The sequence below is a fragment of the Protomyctophum parallelum genome, assembly GCF_964188405.1.
Source record: "Protomyctophum parallelum genome assembly, chromosome: 19".
In the NCBI taxonomy this organism is placed as follows: Eukaryota; Metazoa; Chordata; class Actinopteri; order Myctophiformes; family Myctophidae; genus Protomyctophum; species Protomyctophum parallelum.
In genome coordinates, this window is record NC_139717.1 from 1,793,711 (window position 1) to 1,810,998 (window position 17,288).

The 17,288-nt window shown below is 43.2% G+C and overlaps 1 protein-coding gene across 1 annotated transcript in view; it reads right to left on the reverse strand.

The window, feature by feature from the left end:
• The window catches only part of LOC310876399 (estrogen-related receptor gamma-like), a gene marked incomplete at its 3' end in the record, with an annotated part of 21,600 nt that extends 6,972 nt beyond the window's left edge, over positions 1–14,628 (reverse strand). Inside the window, exons 1-3 of the mRNA XM_083789929.1 lie at positions 14,548–14,628; positions 7,741–7,787; positions 1,039–1,359 (exon numbers count right to left, since the gene is read on the reverse strand). Coding sequence (XP_083646055.1) covers positions 1,039–1,359; positions 7,741–7,787; positions 14,548–14,564 — 385 coding nt within the window. The 5' untranslated portion in view covers positions 14,565–14,628. The remainder of the gene's footprint in view (positions 1–1,038; positions 1,360–7,740; positions 7,788–14,547) is intronic.
• Between the last annotated feature and the right edge of the window lie 2,660 nt (positions 14,629–17,288).

Sequence of the window (17,288 nt, forward strand, 5' to 3'; positions counted from 1 at the left end):
TACGTCTCAAACACGCCTTAAACACACCCATGACTAATTCAAGGCCGTTTTGCGCACTCCGCGGGGTGTCAAAAGCGCTTCTTAACATGCCCAAAATTGCAATATGACATACCACACGCCCCCAGATCATAATACTGTAATTAGATTAGTAATATAGAAGTAAGTAAAATAGAAGTCCTAAATCAACCCCCTAGTGTTCAAATTCTAAACACCTATAATATGACTGACTTTGATTGTAAAAACTAAACACGTTTATGTGTTTAAAAAGTGTTACAGGCGATTCTTCTGTTTATAATCTAAACACTGTGACACGTTTAAAAAGTGTTACAAATATGTGTTTAAAACAGTTTATAACCTAAACGCTTGGGTTTAGTGTGTTCTTGTGTGCAGTGTTGTGTTGTCCCCGAACGCGCTCAAAGAACGAGCGTTCACAAACTCGTTCATATTTTGGGTGAACTGAACGTACTGCAAGCTCACAACGCATCGCGTCCGCGTTGTGAGCTTGTAGATCAGTTATTTTCAGCATGCAGATGCATCTCCGCATGCTGAAAATAACTGAGAACATTCAGAAACCTTTGCCTTCACAATAAATGTGCCCATATATAGACATGGAAAATAATTAAGTATTCGGTGGCATTTCACATTGCAAAAGAGCAATTTTTGTAAAAATAATAATAATAATAATATAATAATATATATATATATACAGTATATATATATATATATATAAGGAATTAATTTGGATAATGGTAATGGAGATATTGTAAAAGTTGTCAATTTAGTTTTTTTTATTTGATATGGCTATGGGCAACACAATAACTAAAAAAAAAAGAATGAAAAAAAATAACTGAACTTTAGTTAATTTTTAAAATGTTGAACTGTGAACTGAACTAGTTCATTAAAAAAAAAAAACTTTCCCAACACTGCTCGTGTGCGAACACACACACACACACACACACACACACACACACACACACACACACACACACACACACACACACACACACACACACACACACACACACACACACCCCCTACCTGTGACAGTGAGCAGCAGTTTCTGTTGGTAGTCGACCCTGGGAATGTCACAGTTGTAGGGCCCGGCGTCGTTCAGACGGACGTCCGTCAGACGCACAGAGAAGTCCCCGTCCGCGTAGCGCCCGGGAGACGTGACGACCCGGCCCCGGAAGCGCGGGTCCTGGTCCGACAGGTCCGCTCCGCCGTTGATGATGTCCACCAGGTTGTAGGTGTCTCGGTAGCGCCAGAACACGTTGAGGTTTGACGACGACGACGCGGCGTAGGAACAGTTCAGCAGAACCTCTGAACCCGCATACGCACTGATCCGGTCCTGAACATGCACTGCAACACACGCGCACACGCACACGCACGCACACACACACACACACACGCACACGCACACGCACACGCACACGCACACGCACACGCACACGCACACGCACACGCACACACACACACACACACACACACACACACACACACACACACACACACACACACACACATAGCTGTCGGGTGGGCAGGATGCCCTCTTGTCAACTAAAGTGCTCTCAGGACTCTATCTACAATCTACAATTTACAATTTTTGGCATTTAGCAGACGCTCTTAATCCATTCTGACCTGAGATCAGATTCATACGAGGTTTCCACTGGACACACACTGGTCTGATGAACCCATTCTGACCGGAGATCAGATTCTAAAAATGTCAGTCGTTCTTCGATTTTTCAAAAATAGCAGACCTACAAGCTCATAGCGCGCCACTCGGTGGCGCGATATGAGCTTGTAGATCTGCTATTTTTCAATAGCTAAAGCACGACATGATGCTAACACCAAAATGGATTCCCGTTCAGAATGGGTTAATGTAAGTCGCTCTGGATTAAGAGCGTCTGCTAAATGCCTAAATTGTAAATTGTATCTGTAGCTCTGAATCAGCCCTGCTTTGACGGTAACAAGACAACTCACCCCGTTTCTGTTTTCCTCCCAGAGTTTTCCCCAGTGAGGGGTGGGAGAGGCTGGACAGCAGACGGCTAGACTTTGAGTTTCTCTAACTGTAAACTTTCATGACAGCAGAACAGCCTAAGTACAAATATAATTTATGAAAAGCTATACTATACAGTGAAGTCTGTTCACAGAAGTTGTTGTAGGATATGTGGGGATTATCTGACGAGGTACCATTTAAGTGGGCAAAACCTTACATAATATACTAAATAATACTAAATTGTTTATAGGGTAAATATGAGTAAAATAATAAGCCTTTCCACAGGAGTATCTTTTTATATTTTTCCAAAAAGAATACAAACAGCCAATAGCATATTACAAAGTTATCCCCCTCACTGGGGAAAACGGGCAAGCACCGGGGTGACTCTGCTTGCTTTGAACAAGTTCTTGAGCTTAGTCTAGTTATCCTGGGTAAACATGGTACCTTTCCTTTCCTTTCCCTGGGTAAACATAGTACCTTTCCTTTCCTTAGTCCAGTTACCCTGGGTAAACATAGTACCTTTCCTTTCCTTAGTCCAGTTACCCTGGGTAAACAACATAGTACCTTTCCTTTCCTTTCCTTAGTCCAGTTACCCTGGGTAAACATAGTACATTTCCTTTCCTTAGTCCAGTTACCCTGGGTAAACATAGTACATTTCCTTTCCTTAGTCCAGTTACCCTGGGTTGATTGATTGATTGAAATATTTATTAACAGTTTGTAGAATTTACAGTACATTTTAAGCACAAACTCAATACAAAGACTGTCAACTGTGAGTGGACGACCCAATTAAGCATTACACTTGTTTACAACAGGGTCCACATTGTTCAATTCATCAAAACATTTAAAGACATACAAACATTTAGAGACATACAAATAGACATTTCTATGTAGCTAAATTCATCATATGGGAAGCAAAAAAGGGAAAAGATACAATATACAGTGAGGGAAAATGGGGTGGGGGGGGTGGGGGGGATTCAGATTTTACAGAGGCCAGTTTCGAATTGCAGCCATCCGTAGGTGCCCTTTGAGAGCGGTTTTGAAGGAGTCAAGGGATTAACATGTCTTAATGACTGTTGGTAGGGCGTTCCACATTTTGGTGGCATAGGAGCGAAAAGAATTTAGTCCCTTGTTTGTGCCGAATCTGGGTTGTACATGGTTTGTTGCACTCCCTCTGGTGTTGTGGGTGTGGACTTCGTTTACATTAAGGAAGTATTTAGACAGGTACATGGGTATCTTGGTGGTGTATCGAATCTTGTGGACCAGACCCATTGCAAGATGCTGTACTCTGTCGACGACCCTAAGCCATCCCAGCCTGTCAAAGTGGGCAGGGGTGAGGTGGGTTCGGGGGGTGAGGCCAAGTAGGAGCCTGACCAGTTTGTTTTGGGAGGTCTGGAGCCTTGTTTTAAGGGCCTTTGAGGTGCTGTGGTACCAAGAGGTGGATGCATAGTCAAAGAAACCTTGTACGAGGGCTCCTGTTAAGGTCTTCAAGGTGTTTTTGCTGACCAGTGAGGAGATCCTGTAAAGGAATCTTGTTCTTTGATTGACTTTTTTGATTACGTTGGTGGCCATCTTATCACCGGAAAGATTGGCCTCCAGGATGGAACCTAGGTAGGTAATTTGATCTTTTCGTGTGATAATATTGTCACCCACTCTAACCAAGAAGCCATCTGCCTTGCTGAGATTACTATTTGATCCGAAGAGGATGGATTCAGTTTTTCCCAGGTGTAAGGATAGTTTGTTATCAGCGAGCCAGGTGCAGATTCTACCGAGTTCAGAGCTGAGGGTCTTTTCAACCTGCAGTTTGTTCCTGTCCGAGACCAGCAGTGCTGAGTCATCTGCGAACAGGAACAAGTTGCAGTCACAAGCTGAAGTCATGTCATTAACATATATTAGGAACAGTAAAGGCCCTAGTATGCTTCCTTGTGGGACGCCACAGCTCACTGGGAGGGGGTAAACATAGTACCTTTCCTTTCCTTAGTCCAGTTACCCTGGGTAAACATAGTACCTTTCCTTTCCTTAGTCCAGTTACCCTGGGTAAACATAGTACCTTTCCTTTCCTTAGTCCAGTTACCCTGCAGGGTAAACATAGTACCTTTCCTTTCCTTAGTCCAGTTACCCTGGGTAAACATAGTACCTTTCCTTTCCTTAGTCCAGTTACCCTGCAGGGTAAACATAGTACCTTTCCTTTCCTTAGTCCAGTTACCCTGGGTAAACATAGTACCTTTCCTTTCCTTAGTCCAGTTACCCTGGGTAAACATAGTACCTTTCCTTTCCTTAGTCCAGTTACCCTGGGTAAACATAGTACCTTTCCTTTCCTTAGTCCAGTTACCCTGGGTAAACATACTACCTTTCCTTTCCTTAGTCCAGTTACCCTGGGTAAACATAGTACCTTTCCTTTCCTTAGTTCAGTTACCCTGGGTAAACATAGTACCTTTCCTTTCCTTAGTTCAGTTACCCTGGGTAAACATGGTACCTTTCCTTTCCTTAGTCCAGTTACCCTGGGTAAACATAGTACCTTTCTTTTTCTTAGTCCAGTTACCCTGGGTAAACATAGTACCTTTCTTTCTTTCTTTTTGACTCTGCTTCCACCTCCTGCTTCTCAAACATCTACAGTATATATGTCACTAAAGACAAAGACAAACTAAAGACAAAACAAAGTAATTCGACTACTTCTCGGCCTGGGGGCCCATTGATGACCCAGTTTGATAGTGTATGTTTGGCTCCGGGTAGAAAGTTAAGAAATACAAGTTGGGATTTAAAATAGTAAATGCAGCTTTGCCTCTAATGCCCTCTGTCTGTACCGAGCCTGGGTAAACACACTCCCCCTGCTGGACAAGGAGGGGTTTACCCAGGCTAATCTGTCCCAGCACATACCTGACTACCTCACAAAGGGAGCAACACCTCCCCCTGCTGGACAAGGAGGGGTTTACCCAGGCTAATCTGTACCAGCACATACCTGACTACCTCACAAAGGGAGCAACACCTCCCCCTGCTGGACAAGGAGGGGTTTACCCAGGCTAATCTGTACCAGCACATACCTGACTACCTCACAAAGGGAGCAACACCTCCCCCTGCTGGACAAGGAGGGGTTTACCCAGGCTAATCTGTACCAGCACATACCTGACTACCTCACAAAGGGAGCAACACCTCCCCCTGCTGGACAAGGAGGGGTTTACCCAGGCTAATCTGTACCAGCACATACCTGACTACCTCACAAAGGGAGCAACACCTCCCCCTGCTGGACAAGGAGGGGTTTACCCAGGCTAATCTGTCCCAGCACATACCTGACTACCTCACAAAGGGAGCAACACCTCCCCCTGCTGGACAAGGAGGGGTTTACCCAGGCTAATCTGTACCAGCACATACCTGACTACCTCACAAAGGGAGCAACACCTCCCCCTGCTGGACAAGGAGGGGTTTACCCAGGCTAATCTGTACCAGCACATACCTGACTACCTCACAAAGGGAGCAACACCTCCCCCTGCTGGACAAGGAGTGGTTTACCCAGGCTACTCTGTACCAGCACATACCTGACTACCTCACAAAGGGAGCAACACCTCCCCCTGCTGGACAAGGAGTGGTTTACCCAGGCTACTCTGTACCAGCACATACCTGACTACCTCACAAAGGGAGCAACACAACAGCCAGGAAGTAATAACATTGATCTCTGCTACCTCCCACTGTCAAAACAAACACTGCCACCGCAGTGTGGAATGCCCCCCCCCCTCCCCCCCTCAGACCCCCCCCCCCTCCCCCCTCTCTGAGTCCTTTAGAACAGGCCTGACAACCCACCTTTCAGCACACACACATTTACACACCTTTACATAGACTGTGCATTACATTCACCCATTCACACACCTTTACATAGACTGTGCATTACATTCACCCATTCACACACACATTCACACACCTTTACATAGATTGTGCATTACATTCACCCATTCACACACACATTCATACACCGATGGCAGCGGAAACCATGCAAGGCACCAACTAGCACATCGGGAGCAATTAGGGGTTCAGTGTCTTGCTCAAGGACACTTCGACAGTAACTCTGGGGGAGCCCGGGTTCGAACTGGCAACTGTCTAAGACACATTTCTTCCTCGGGAGACTAATAAAGTATATCTCTATCTCTTCTTTTTCCACAACCTGGACATATCTTTATTATTATTATTATTATTATTATTATTATTATTATAACTTTTTTATGATGATTTGAATTTTGTTGTCATTTCTCACGTCATGATTATGAATTGAATACCCAGGACCTGAATGGGACACAAGACCGCAAGGTGATATCATTTTTGGACTACAAGTGTTTGACTGTACTGTAGTTACTGTAGTTACAGTCAAACATAAACTCATAAATAATAAAACATGTATAGCGTGAACTCTGTCTTGGTGCTGCTATGTGTCCGTTAGTAACGAGTGTGTTGTCACATGACATACAGTATACTGTACATCAAGGCCTAAATAAATAATAATAATAATACCGGATCCTCATACTGGATTACAACTTGTCCAAAATGCAGCAGCCAGAGTTTTAACTAGAACTAAGATGAGAGAACATATTACTCCAGTTTTGGCATCACTGCACTGGCTTCCGGTTGTTTTTAGGATTGATTTTAAAATTATTTTACTTGTCTATAAAGCTCTCAATGGTGTCGCACCTTCCTACCTACATGACTGCCTGCCTAAATATGTCCCAAACCGCCCCCTAAGGTCTTCCACCGCCGGCCTGCTCGCTTTGCCTAAAAAAATGGCAACTAAAAAATACAGCTTTTTGCTTCTACGGGCCGTCGGCATGGAACAAGCTCCCACTGTACCTTCGTCAGGCAGCCTCTGTAGACATTTTTAAAGCTCAGCTCAAGACCCACTTCTACAACATTGCTTTTAATTGATCTTTTAATGTTTTGTTATTCATGTCCTCACTGTATTGCATTACTGCTTGTTTTTTAATGTTTTTGGTGTGTAGAGCCCAGGATCACATTAGATAATAATTGACACAGGGGTGAAAAAATGGGGTACAAAATCGTGGGATAAAAAAATAAAATAATAATAAAATAAAATAAAATAATAACTAATATTATTGTATGTATTTCTTTATTTAGAATTGTGAACGTGCAGGTCTTAAACCGTCCACAGAGGGGTGCTATGAACCCAACCTGTTCTGTAGACTGTTATGATGTCATTAATTGATCCATTGATCATGTATGGTCTGTGATTAATGGATTCATTGATCGTGTATGGTCTGTGATTCATTGATTCTTTGATCATGTATGGTCTGTGATTCATTGATTCATTGATCATGTATGGTCTGTGATTAATGGATCCATTGATCATGTATGGTCTGTGATTCATTGATCCATTGATCATGTATGGTCTGTGATTCATTGATCCATTGATCATGTATGGTCTGTGATTCATTGATCCATTGATCATGTATGGTCTGTGATTCATTGATCCATTGATCATGTATGGTCTGTGATTCATTGATCCATTGATCATGTATGGTCTGTGATTCATTGATCCATTGATCATGTATGGTCTGTGATTCATTGATCCATTGATCACGTATGGTCTGTGATTCATTGATCCATTGATCGTGTATGGTCTGTGATTCATTGATCCATTGATCATGTATGGTCTGTGATTAATGGATCCATTGATCGTGTATGGTCTGTGATTCATTGATCCATTGATCGTGTATGGTCTGTGATTCATTGATGGTCTGTGGTCTCACCTGAGTCCAACAGCAGGAGAACCAGAAGAATCCTGACGCTGACACAGCTGTGAAATAAATGAACACACGTTAAGTCACATTAACACTTAAACGTTATGCCATATCCAACATGACATGACAGCCACGTAAACAAAGACACAATGTACTTTACAGCTACACGTTATGCCATATCCAACATGACATGACAGCCATGTAAACAAAGACACACAATGTACTTTACCGCTAAACGTTATGCCATATCCAACATGACATGACAGCCACGTAAACAAAGACACAATGTACTTTACAGCTACACGTTATGCCATATCCAACATGACATGACAGCCATGTAAACAAAGACACACAATGTACTTTACCGCTACACGTTATGCCATATCCAACATGACATGACAGCCATGTAAACAATGACACAATGTACTTTACCGCTAAACGTTATGCCATATCCAACATGACATGACAGCCACGTAAACAAAGACACAATGTACTTTACCGCTAAACGTTATGCCATATCCAACATGACATGACAGCCACGTAAACAAAGACACAATGTACTTTACCGCTACACGTTATGCCAAATCCAACATGACATGACAGCCATGTAAACAAAGACACAATGTACTTTACCGCTACACGTTATGCCATATCCAACATGACATGACAGCCACGTAAACAAAGACACAATGTACTTTACAGCTACACGTTATGCCATATCCAACATGACATGACAGCCACGTAAACAATGACACACAATGTACTTTACCGCTACACGTTATGCCATATCCAACATGACATGACAGCCATGTAAACAATGACACAATGTACTTTACAGCTAAACGTTATGCCATATCCAACATGACATGACAGCCACGTAAACAATGACACAATGTACTTTACCGCTACACGTTATGCCATATCCAACATGACATGACAGCCACGTAAACAAAGACACAATGTACTTTACAGCTAAACGTTATGCCATATCCAACATGACATGACAGCCATGTAAACAAAGACACACAATGTACTTTACAGCTAAACGTTATGCCATATCCAACATGACATGACAGCCACGTAAACAATGACACAATGTACTTTACAGCTAAACGTTATGCCATATCCAACATGACATGACAGCCACGTAAACAATGACACAATGTACTTTACCGCTACACGTTATGCCATATCCAACATGACATGACAGCCATGTAAACAAAGACACACAATGTACTTTACAGCTACACGTTATGCCATATCCAACATGACATGACAGCCATGTAAACAAAGACACAATGTACTTTACCGCTACACGTTATGCCATATCCAACATGACATGACAGCCACGTAAACAAAGACACAATGTACTTTACCGCTACACGTTGCCGTTATCTTAACCCCTTCTGACCTGAGGTCAGATTCTAAAAATGTCTGTTTGAAAATGACAGTTTTCTGATAAAGCCTGTGTTTCTATGTCAGTGGTTCTTCGATTTAAAAAAAAATAGCAGACCTACAAGCTCGTAGCGCGCCACTCGGTGGCGCGCTATGAGCTTGTAGGTCTGCTATTTTTAAATAGCTAAAGCATGACATGATGCTGACACCAAAATGGGTGCCCGCCCAGAATGGGTTTAATTAAACCCTATACATGTAAGTTTATCCATCTATCAATATATAAATTATAGACCAAATAAACAACTGAGAGGAAACTATAATTATTGTTCTAATATTATGCGTGTTTATTCAATCATCATTTATTTAACTCACGACCATGATCACATGGTTTGGAGCACAGATTCATAAAAGTATACAATCGAAAGTATACAATACATTACAGATTACATGATAAATATAGACATATCGGAAGGCTTTCCCTATTTATACAGTGGAAGAACATTTTTCAGAAAAGCACCCAATTTATAGATTACTTTTTGTTTGTCAGATTTTAGTAATGCAATAAGTTTAACCCATTCTGACCGGGCACCCATGTTGGTGTTAGCATCATGTTATGCTTTATCTATTGAAAAATAGCAGATCTACAAGCTCATATTGCGCCACCGAGTGGCGCGATACGAGCTTGTAGGTCTGCTATTTTTGAACAATCGAAGAACGACTGACATTTTTTAGAATCTGATCTCAGGTCAGAATGGGTCAATCAGACCAGTGTGTGTCCAGCGGAAACCTCGTATGAATCTGATCTCAGGTCAGAATGGGTCAATCAGACCAGTGTGTGTCCAGCGGAAACCTCGTATGAATCTGATCTCAGGTCAGAATGGGTTAAACATAAAAAAAATAAAGTGGCAGGTATTTTTGCCTGAAATTCATAATGCCAGTATTCTTACATTCCAACAAAACAATGATACTCATCTCCAATTCTGTCTTCATTACATTAGGTTACAAATCCTCTGACTTCTTTCCAATCCTTTATATCTACGGATGACCTTTGGGATTCTTGTGTTGTTTAGCCTAAGGTTGCAAATAGCCTGTCTATACTTATTGTGTTGTTTAGCCTAAGGTTGCAAATAGCCTGTCTATACTTATTGTGTTGTTTAGCCTAAGGTTGCAAATAGCCTGTCTATACTTATTGTGTTGTTTAGCCTAAGGTTGCAAATAGCCTGTCTATACTTATTGTGTTGTTTAGCCTAAGGTTGCAAATAGCCTGTCTATACTTATTGTGTTGTTTAGCCTAAGGTTGCAAATAGCCTGTCTATACTTATTGTGTTGTTTAGTCTAAGGTTGCAAATAGCCTGTCTATACTTATTGTGTTGTTTAGCCTAAGGTTGCAAATAGCCTGTCTATACTTATTGTGTTGTTTAGCCTAAGGTTGCAAATAGCCTGTCTATACTTATTGTGTTGTTTAGCCTAAGGTTGCAAATAGCCTGTCTATACTTATTGTGTTGTTTAGCCTAAGGTTGCAAATAGCCTGTCTATACTTATTGTGTTGTTTAGCCTAAGGTTGCAAATAGCCTGTCTATACTTATTGTGTTGTTTAGCCTAAGGTTGCAAATAGCCTGTCTATACTTATTGTGTTGTTTAGCCTAAGGTTGCAAATAGCCTGTCTATACTTACGGTTTTCACATAGAAGGTATTTTTCTAGTCTGAACTCTTGTTTGTATTCAACATAGGTGTCACATGGTGTCATACTATTGAGTTCACTTTGCCACTTTTGCAAAAACTGGTCTTTCAACCTTTGTTCAACAGATTGTCCAGATTATGTTCTCCTGACGTGGCAAACATTGACACAGTGACATGTATACATATATACATGTATACAGACAGGACATATTATGGGATGGCACGTCTGTATACATGTATACAGACAGGACATATTATGGGATGGCACGTCTGTATACATGTATACAGACAGGACATATTATGGGATGGCACGTCTGGTTGCGTCAATTTGCGTAGTTCCTTGTAGGGCAGCTAAAGGTTTGTTGACATTTTAAACGGGTTGTTGACATTTTAAGCAGATCGAGGCTTCTCAAAGGTTAACCTGCTATATCTAATCTAACATTAGACATAGCTCAGTGGCCTTGTGGTTAGAGTGTCCGCCCTGAGACTGGGAGGTCAGGGGTTCGATTCCCCCGGCCGGGTCATACCAAAGACTGTAAAAATGGGACCCAATGCCTCCCTGCTTGGCACTCAGCATCAAGTGTAAGTCCCTGCGACATACTAGCGTCATATCCAGGGGGTGTACTTGTACATCAATCTATCCAGACATGAATAAATATATAGGCCTAAACATAGGCTATAGTACATATATGTACTATATATGTACATATATGTACTATAGCCAGACATGTGCAGGTGTTGGACTGAACATCTAAGATGATCCTTTTGAAACTTCTCAATGGAATCTTTCAAAGTCAATCAATCAATGTTCAGTTCTATGTTTCTATGGTTCAATACTGACCATCAATGTTCAGTTGTATGTTTATATGGTTCAATACTGACCGTCCCTGTTTCAGTTGTATGTTTATATGGTTCAATACTGACCATCAGTGTTCAGTTGTATGTTTATATGGTTCAATACTGACCGTCCCTGTTTCAGTTGTATGTTTATATGGTTCACACTCACAGACAGCGTTGGTCATGTTTTCATGTTGGGTTTTCTTCTGGTAGCCTTGCAGAGCCATGAGGCCCATATATGGGGGGACAAGGGGAGAGCAACCTAGTCCCCATATATGGGGGACAAGGGGAGACCAACCTAGTCCCCATATATGGGGGACAAGGGGAGAGCAACCTAGTCCCCATATATGGGGGACAAGGGGAGACCAACCTAGTCCCCATATATGGGGGACAAGGGGAGACCAACCTAGTCCCCATATATGGGGGACAAGGGGAGACCAACCTAGTCCCCATATATGGGGGACAAGGGGAGACCAACCTAGTCCCCATATATGGGGGACAAGGGGAGACCAACCTAGTCCCCATATATGGGGGACAAGGGGAGACCAACCTAGTCCCCATATATGAGGGACAAGGGGAGACCAACCTAGTCCCCATATATGGGGGACAAGGGGAGAGCAACGGACTTGAACTCATGCTTCCTTCATGCCTGAGTGTCCAAGTTGCTCCTTTCCACCTGACAGGGGGGAGTTTCCCTGGTTGGACGTCGTAGCGCGTGGAAGGAACACGTTATTCCAACCAGTTCCATTCCCCTCCATCAGGCGCCCCGGCTGGCCAGGGGGAGGCAGTATAGAGACCAGTTCCTTTCCCCTCCATCAGGCGCCCCGGCTGGCCAGGGGGAGGCAGTATAGAGACCAGTTCCTTTCCCCTCCATCAGGCGCCCCGGCTGGCCAGGGGGAGGCAGTATAGAGACCAGTTCCTTTCCCCTCCATCAGGCGCCCCGGCTGGCCAGGGGGAGGCAGTATAGAGACCAGTTCCTTTCCCCTCCATCAGGCGCCCCGGCTGGCCAGGGGGAGGCAGTATAGAGACCAGTTCCTTTCCCCTCCATCAGGCGCCCCGGCTGGCCAGGGGGAGGCAGTATAGAGACCAGTTCCTTTCCCCTCCATCAGGCGCCCCGGCTGGCCAGGGGGAGGCAGTATAGAGACCAGTTCCTTTCCCCTCCATCAGGCGCCCCGGCTGGCCAGGAGGAGGCTGTATAGAGACCAGTTCCTTTCCCCTCCATCAGGCGCCCCGGCTGGCCAGGGGGAGGCAGTATAGTGTATGTCTGGATACTGTATGTACTAGCCTATGTTTATTTATATTTATTTATTATGTCTGTTTATATTTTGTACATTGTGTATTTAGCGAAGAAGACACAAGAAAAAGAGGGGCTACATAATTTCCATTTCATATCGTTACAATTATGATTTTCCTTTTTTTTGCAACTGAATGGCAGGAAAATGGAAATGTAGAGTTTACATTATAATACACATAGTACATGCATTCATACACCTTCCCTAATGATTATATCTGGTTTCAGTATTTAATACTATTTATTTACTGTGTCGCAGTCCCTCCCCCTTTCAGAACAACGAGTGGCCCAGGAAATTAATCCCAATGCATTTTTCCCATAGGCTTTTCTTAAAGTATTTATTTAAAGACGGTTACGCCGCGGACAAAGACCACTCGGATCGTGACAAATCATGACAATGAACACAATGTTTTGGGGCCGATCAAATAATTTATAAGAAGAAAAACAAAACAAATAGTGTTGTGTCTCCTGCCTTTATTTTCTTCTTTCTAATGATTTGATCGGCCCCAAAACATTGTGTTCATTGTCATGATTTGTCACGATCCGAGTTGGCTTTGTCCGCGGCGTAACCGTCTTTAAATAAATACTTAATAAGAAGAAATGCCTATGGGAAAAATGGGATTCATTTCCTGGGCCACTCGTTGTTCTGAAAGGGGGAGGGACTGCGACGCTCTACTGTCTCTAATATTAAGGTTCTTTTTGCAGTGGGTTTGTATTGGTGGTGAGGAGGGGGCCGGGGGCAGTGGCGGGGGTCGCGAGACATGGCCAAAGCATTAACCCATTTTGGTGTTAGCATCATGTTATGCTTTAGCTATTGAAAAATAGCAGATCTACAAGCTCATAGCGCGCCACCGAGTGGCGCGCTATGAGCTTGAAGGTCTGCTATTTTTTGAATAATCGAAGAACGACTGACATAGAAACACAGCTTTATCAGAAAACTGTCAGGATGTAGAAGACATTTATAGAATCTGATCTCAGGTCAGAATGGATTAAATCAAATAAAATAAATCTACATTTAATGTGTGTACTCTCATCTCATCAATCTCATTCAGTAGTGAAAACAGAACTTGGAAAATAGTACAGGCTATTTATTGATTGATGTGATACTTTATTATCAACAGGCTTTGGGCCAATAAGCCGCTATAGCGTCTATAGGCTTGTTTCCATTGTGGTCTTCTGTATAATATCTTTAGTGGGTCAGTATTGGTACCGACAGATTTGACACTGCAGATAATCGTTGATCGGACATCGGTCATAGTTTCATAATCGCCCTAATTCTATGTCATCAACGCTTGGAGCTCTGCTGTCCGAGGCCAAGCATTGCACTGGACGGCGCAACGCGTTACTATTAATTATGGATTATACTTTCCTGACCGTAAGCAATGACATCCTGGGATAATCAATAAGGGGCAGGACATTATTGAGAAACGAACCATTTCCAATCACCCTGATCAAGGGATTCATTTCCTCAATAATGACCCAATAATCCCTATTGATTATGCCTTGCTTAAAGGGACGTTTCACCGATGGAAGAAAACTGCTGTCAAGCAATGTTAATAGAGGGTATATGCGCATGCTTAAGGTTTCACTACATTTCACTCCATCACACGTACCTGCTGTCAGCCTGCATGTTGACGGACTGATGTCATCAGAACAGCCGTCAGACGATTGGTCACATTACATACACGCAGTCTTCACCACTTCCTGAAAACACAAACAAAAAGGATTTCACACCAATTTAATTTAAACTCGGTATCCCTGGAGCCTCGGCCACAGCCAAGAGGGTCCACCTTGTTCAATTCATCAAAACATTTAGAGACATACAAATAGACACTTCTATATAGAACAGGAATTCAGACACCCAGAGAAAGATTGGTTGCCTTAACCCATTTTGGGGCGGGAACCCATTTTGGTGTCAGCATTATGTGGCATGCTTTAGCTATTGAAAAATAGCAGATCTACAAGCTCGTAGCGCGCCACCGAGTGGCGCTGTCACATTCTGTCTCTCCCTCAGTCTGTGACTCCACACTGGCCACTCCCATATCCCATTCCAGCACACCCAGTTCACACAGTTCCATTTACACACCTGTCTTCAACTACCTCATCAGCACAGCAGTGAACACTTCTCCAATCAACCTGCTCACTATATAACTGGACTCAGTACAAACACTCATTGTCAGTTCATAACCTGTGTCACAGATGTCCTGCCTGTTCCTGTGTTGACTTTGATGTCATTCTGATTCATGCCTGATTCCTACCTGCATTCCCCTGTGTAAGATATCTCGTAATTCTTTATTAAATACTTTATTATTCTACTCTAGTTTGTTGTGACTTTGCTCCTGGGTTCATATCAACTCTGTCTGCATCCTTGACAGGCGCGCTACGAGCTTGTAGGTCTGCTATATATATATTTTTTTTTATCGAAGAACCACTGACATAGAAACATAGCTTTAGATTGTGGGGGGCCTAAATAATATAGTAGAAGCGTTTTTTATCAAGAATTGATCAATGTCACCGCATGGTCCAAACAGTACAAATTAGGGGGGAAAAAAAATAATAATATATATATATATATATATAATATATATATTTTTTTTTAAGAGCACATCGCCAAAAGGGCAGGGGGTGCTCTAGCACCCCCTAGTGTCTATCTGTGCACGCCACTGGTCTTAAGTGTATGTATTTTTGACCAGCTCAGTGGCCTCGTGGGTTAGAGTCTCCGCCCTGAGATCGTGGAGGTCGGGGTTCGATCCCCGGCCGGGTCATACCAAAGTAATAAAAAGACTAAAAATGGGACCCAGTCAGTGCCTAAAGGCTCATACATAGTCTGGTTTTACGGTGGTGGGGTGACCACCGAACTACAACATGACGTCACGAGCCGCGGTTAAGAGCAAACCACCGCCACCGCTCCAGCCCTTCTCTCTGTTTTTACTCAACGTTATTTCAGCTCCGGTGGTCAGCTCACCACCGGAGCGGTGGTCACCTCACCACAGAAAATCCAGACTATGAATAGGCCTTAACCCTGCTTGACAAATAGAGGACGGGGGGGAGGAGGTGTCATGTGGTCCCTGCATGAGCATTTATTTATTTAGGATTGATCTTTCTTTCCACTAGTTGAGAAACCGTGACCTGAATGACCTCCATGTTGACAGTACATGCATTAATCATTTACTGACAAGTTGGAGGTCAGGAAATTAGTTTAGTTATTATAAAGTTTAGTTATAAAGTTAGAATTCCAAAGAGAGAAGAAAGAAGTGCACCGGATTCTCTGCTTGAGTCGATGTTGTTTGGAAATTATTAGCAGCAACTTGGGACACTCAGGCATGAAGGAAGCAGGTTGGTCTCCCCTTGTCCCCCATATATGGGGACTAGGTTGGTCTCCCCTTGTCCCCCATATATGGGGACTAGGTTGGTCTCCCCTTGTCCCCCATATATGGGGACCAGGTTGGTCTCCCCTTGTCCCCCATATATGGGGACTAGGTTGGTCTCCCCTTGTCCCCCATATATGGGGACTAGGCTGGTCTCCCCTTGTCCCCCATATATGGGGACTAGGTTGGTCTCCCCTTGTCCCCCATATATGGGGACAAGGTTGGTCTCCCCTTGTCCCCCATATATGGGGACTAGGTTGGTCTCCCCTTGTCCCCCATATATGGGGACTAGGTTGGTGGAGGGTGTGTAGAGCCCAGGATCACTAGATCATTAGATGATTGACACAGGGGTGAAAAATGGGTTACAAAATTGTGGGATAAAAATATATATATGTAAAAAAAAGGACCCATATGACAGAAATAAGCTAAGCAGCATCCAAAAACCAAACCAGGCAAAGTAACTGTGAATGAATCCACGTTAGGCTGGAAATATGCAGGCTTGGCAACCGGTGTTGCCACAACTGGTGACAGAGCAGGCTCAGCAGAAAATTATCTCCTGTCGATCTCCTGTCGGGACTTTCACAAGCTAATATTGACCAGCTCGCAGCTGGTAAAAAAGTGCAACTATAGTCAATAAAGTGCATCTGGTCAGTAATGGCTGCTGCCATCTGGCGATCTCTGATTGAGCATTTTGATTGGCAGGGGAACAAATTAGTGTTTCAAGCTATTATGCGCGCGTGTGTGTGTGTGTGTGTGTGTGTGTGTGTGTGTGTGTGTGTGTGTGTGTGTGTGTGTGTGTGTGTGTGTGTGTGTGTGTGTGTGTGTGTGTGTGTGTGTGTGTGTGTGTGTGTGTGTGTGTGTGTCTTTCCATTGATTGTTGCTAATCTGTAAGACAAAAGAGGGGAGGGGTCTTTGGATGTGTGCATGACTGAGCAAAACAAACAAACAAAGAATCATCATCACGTCAAAAACTAACTGTTCAGGAG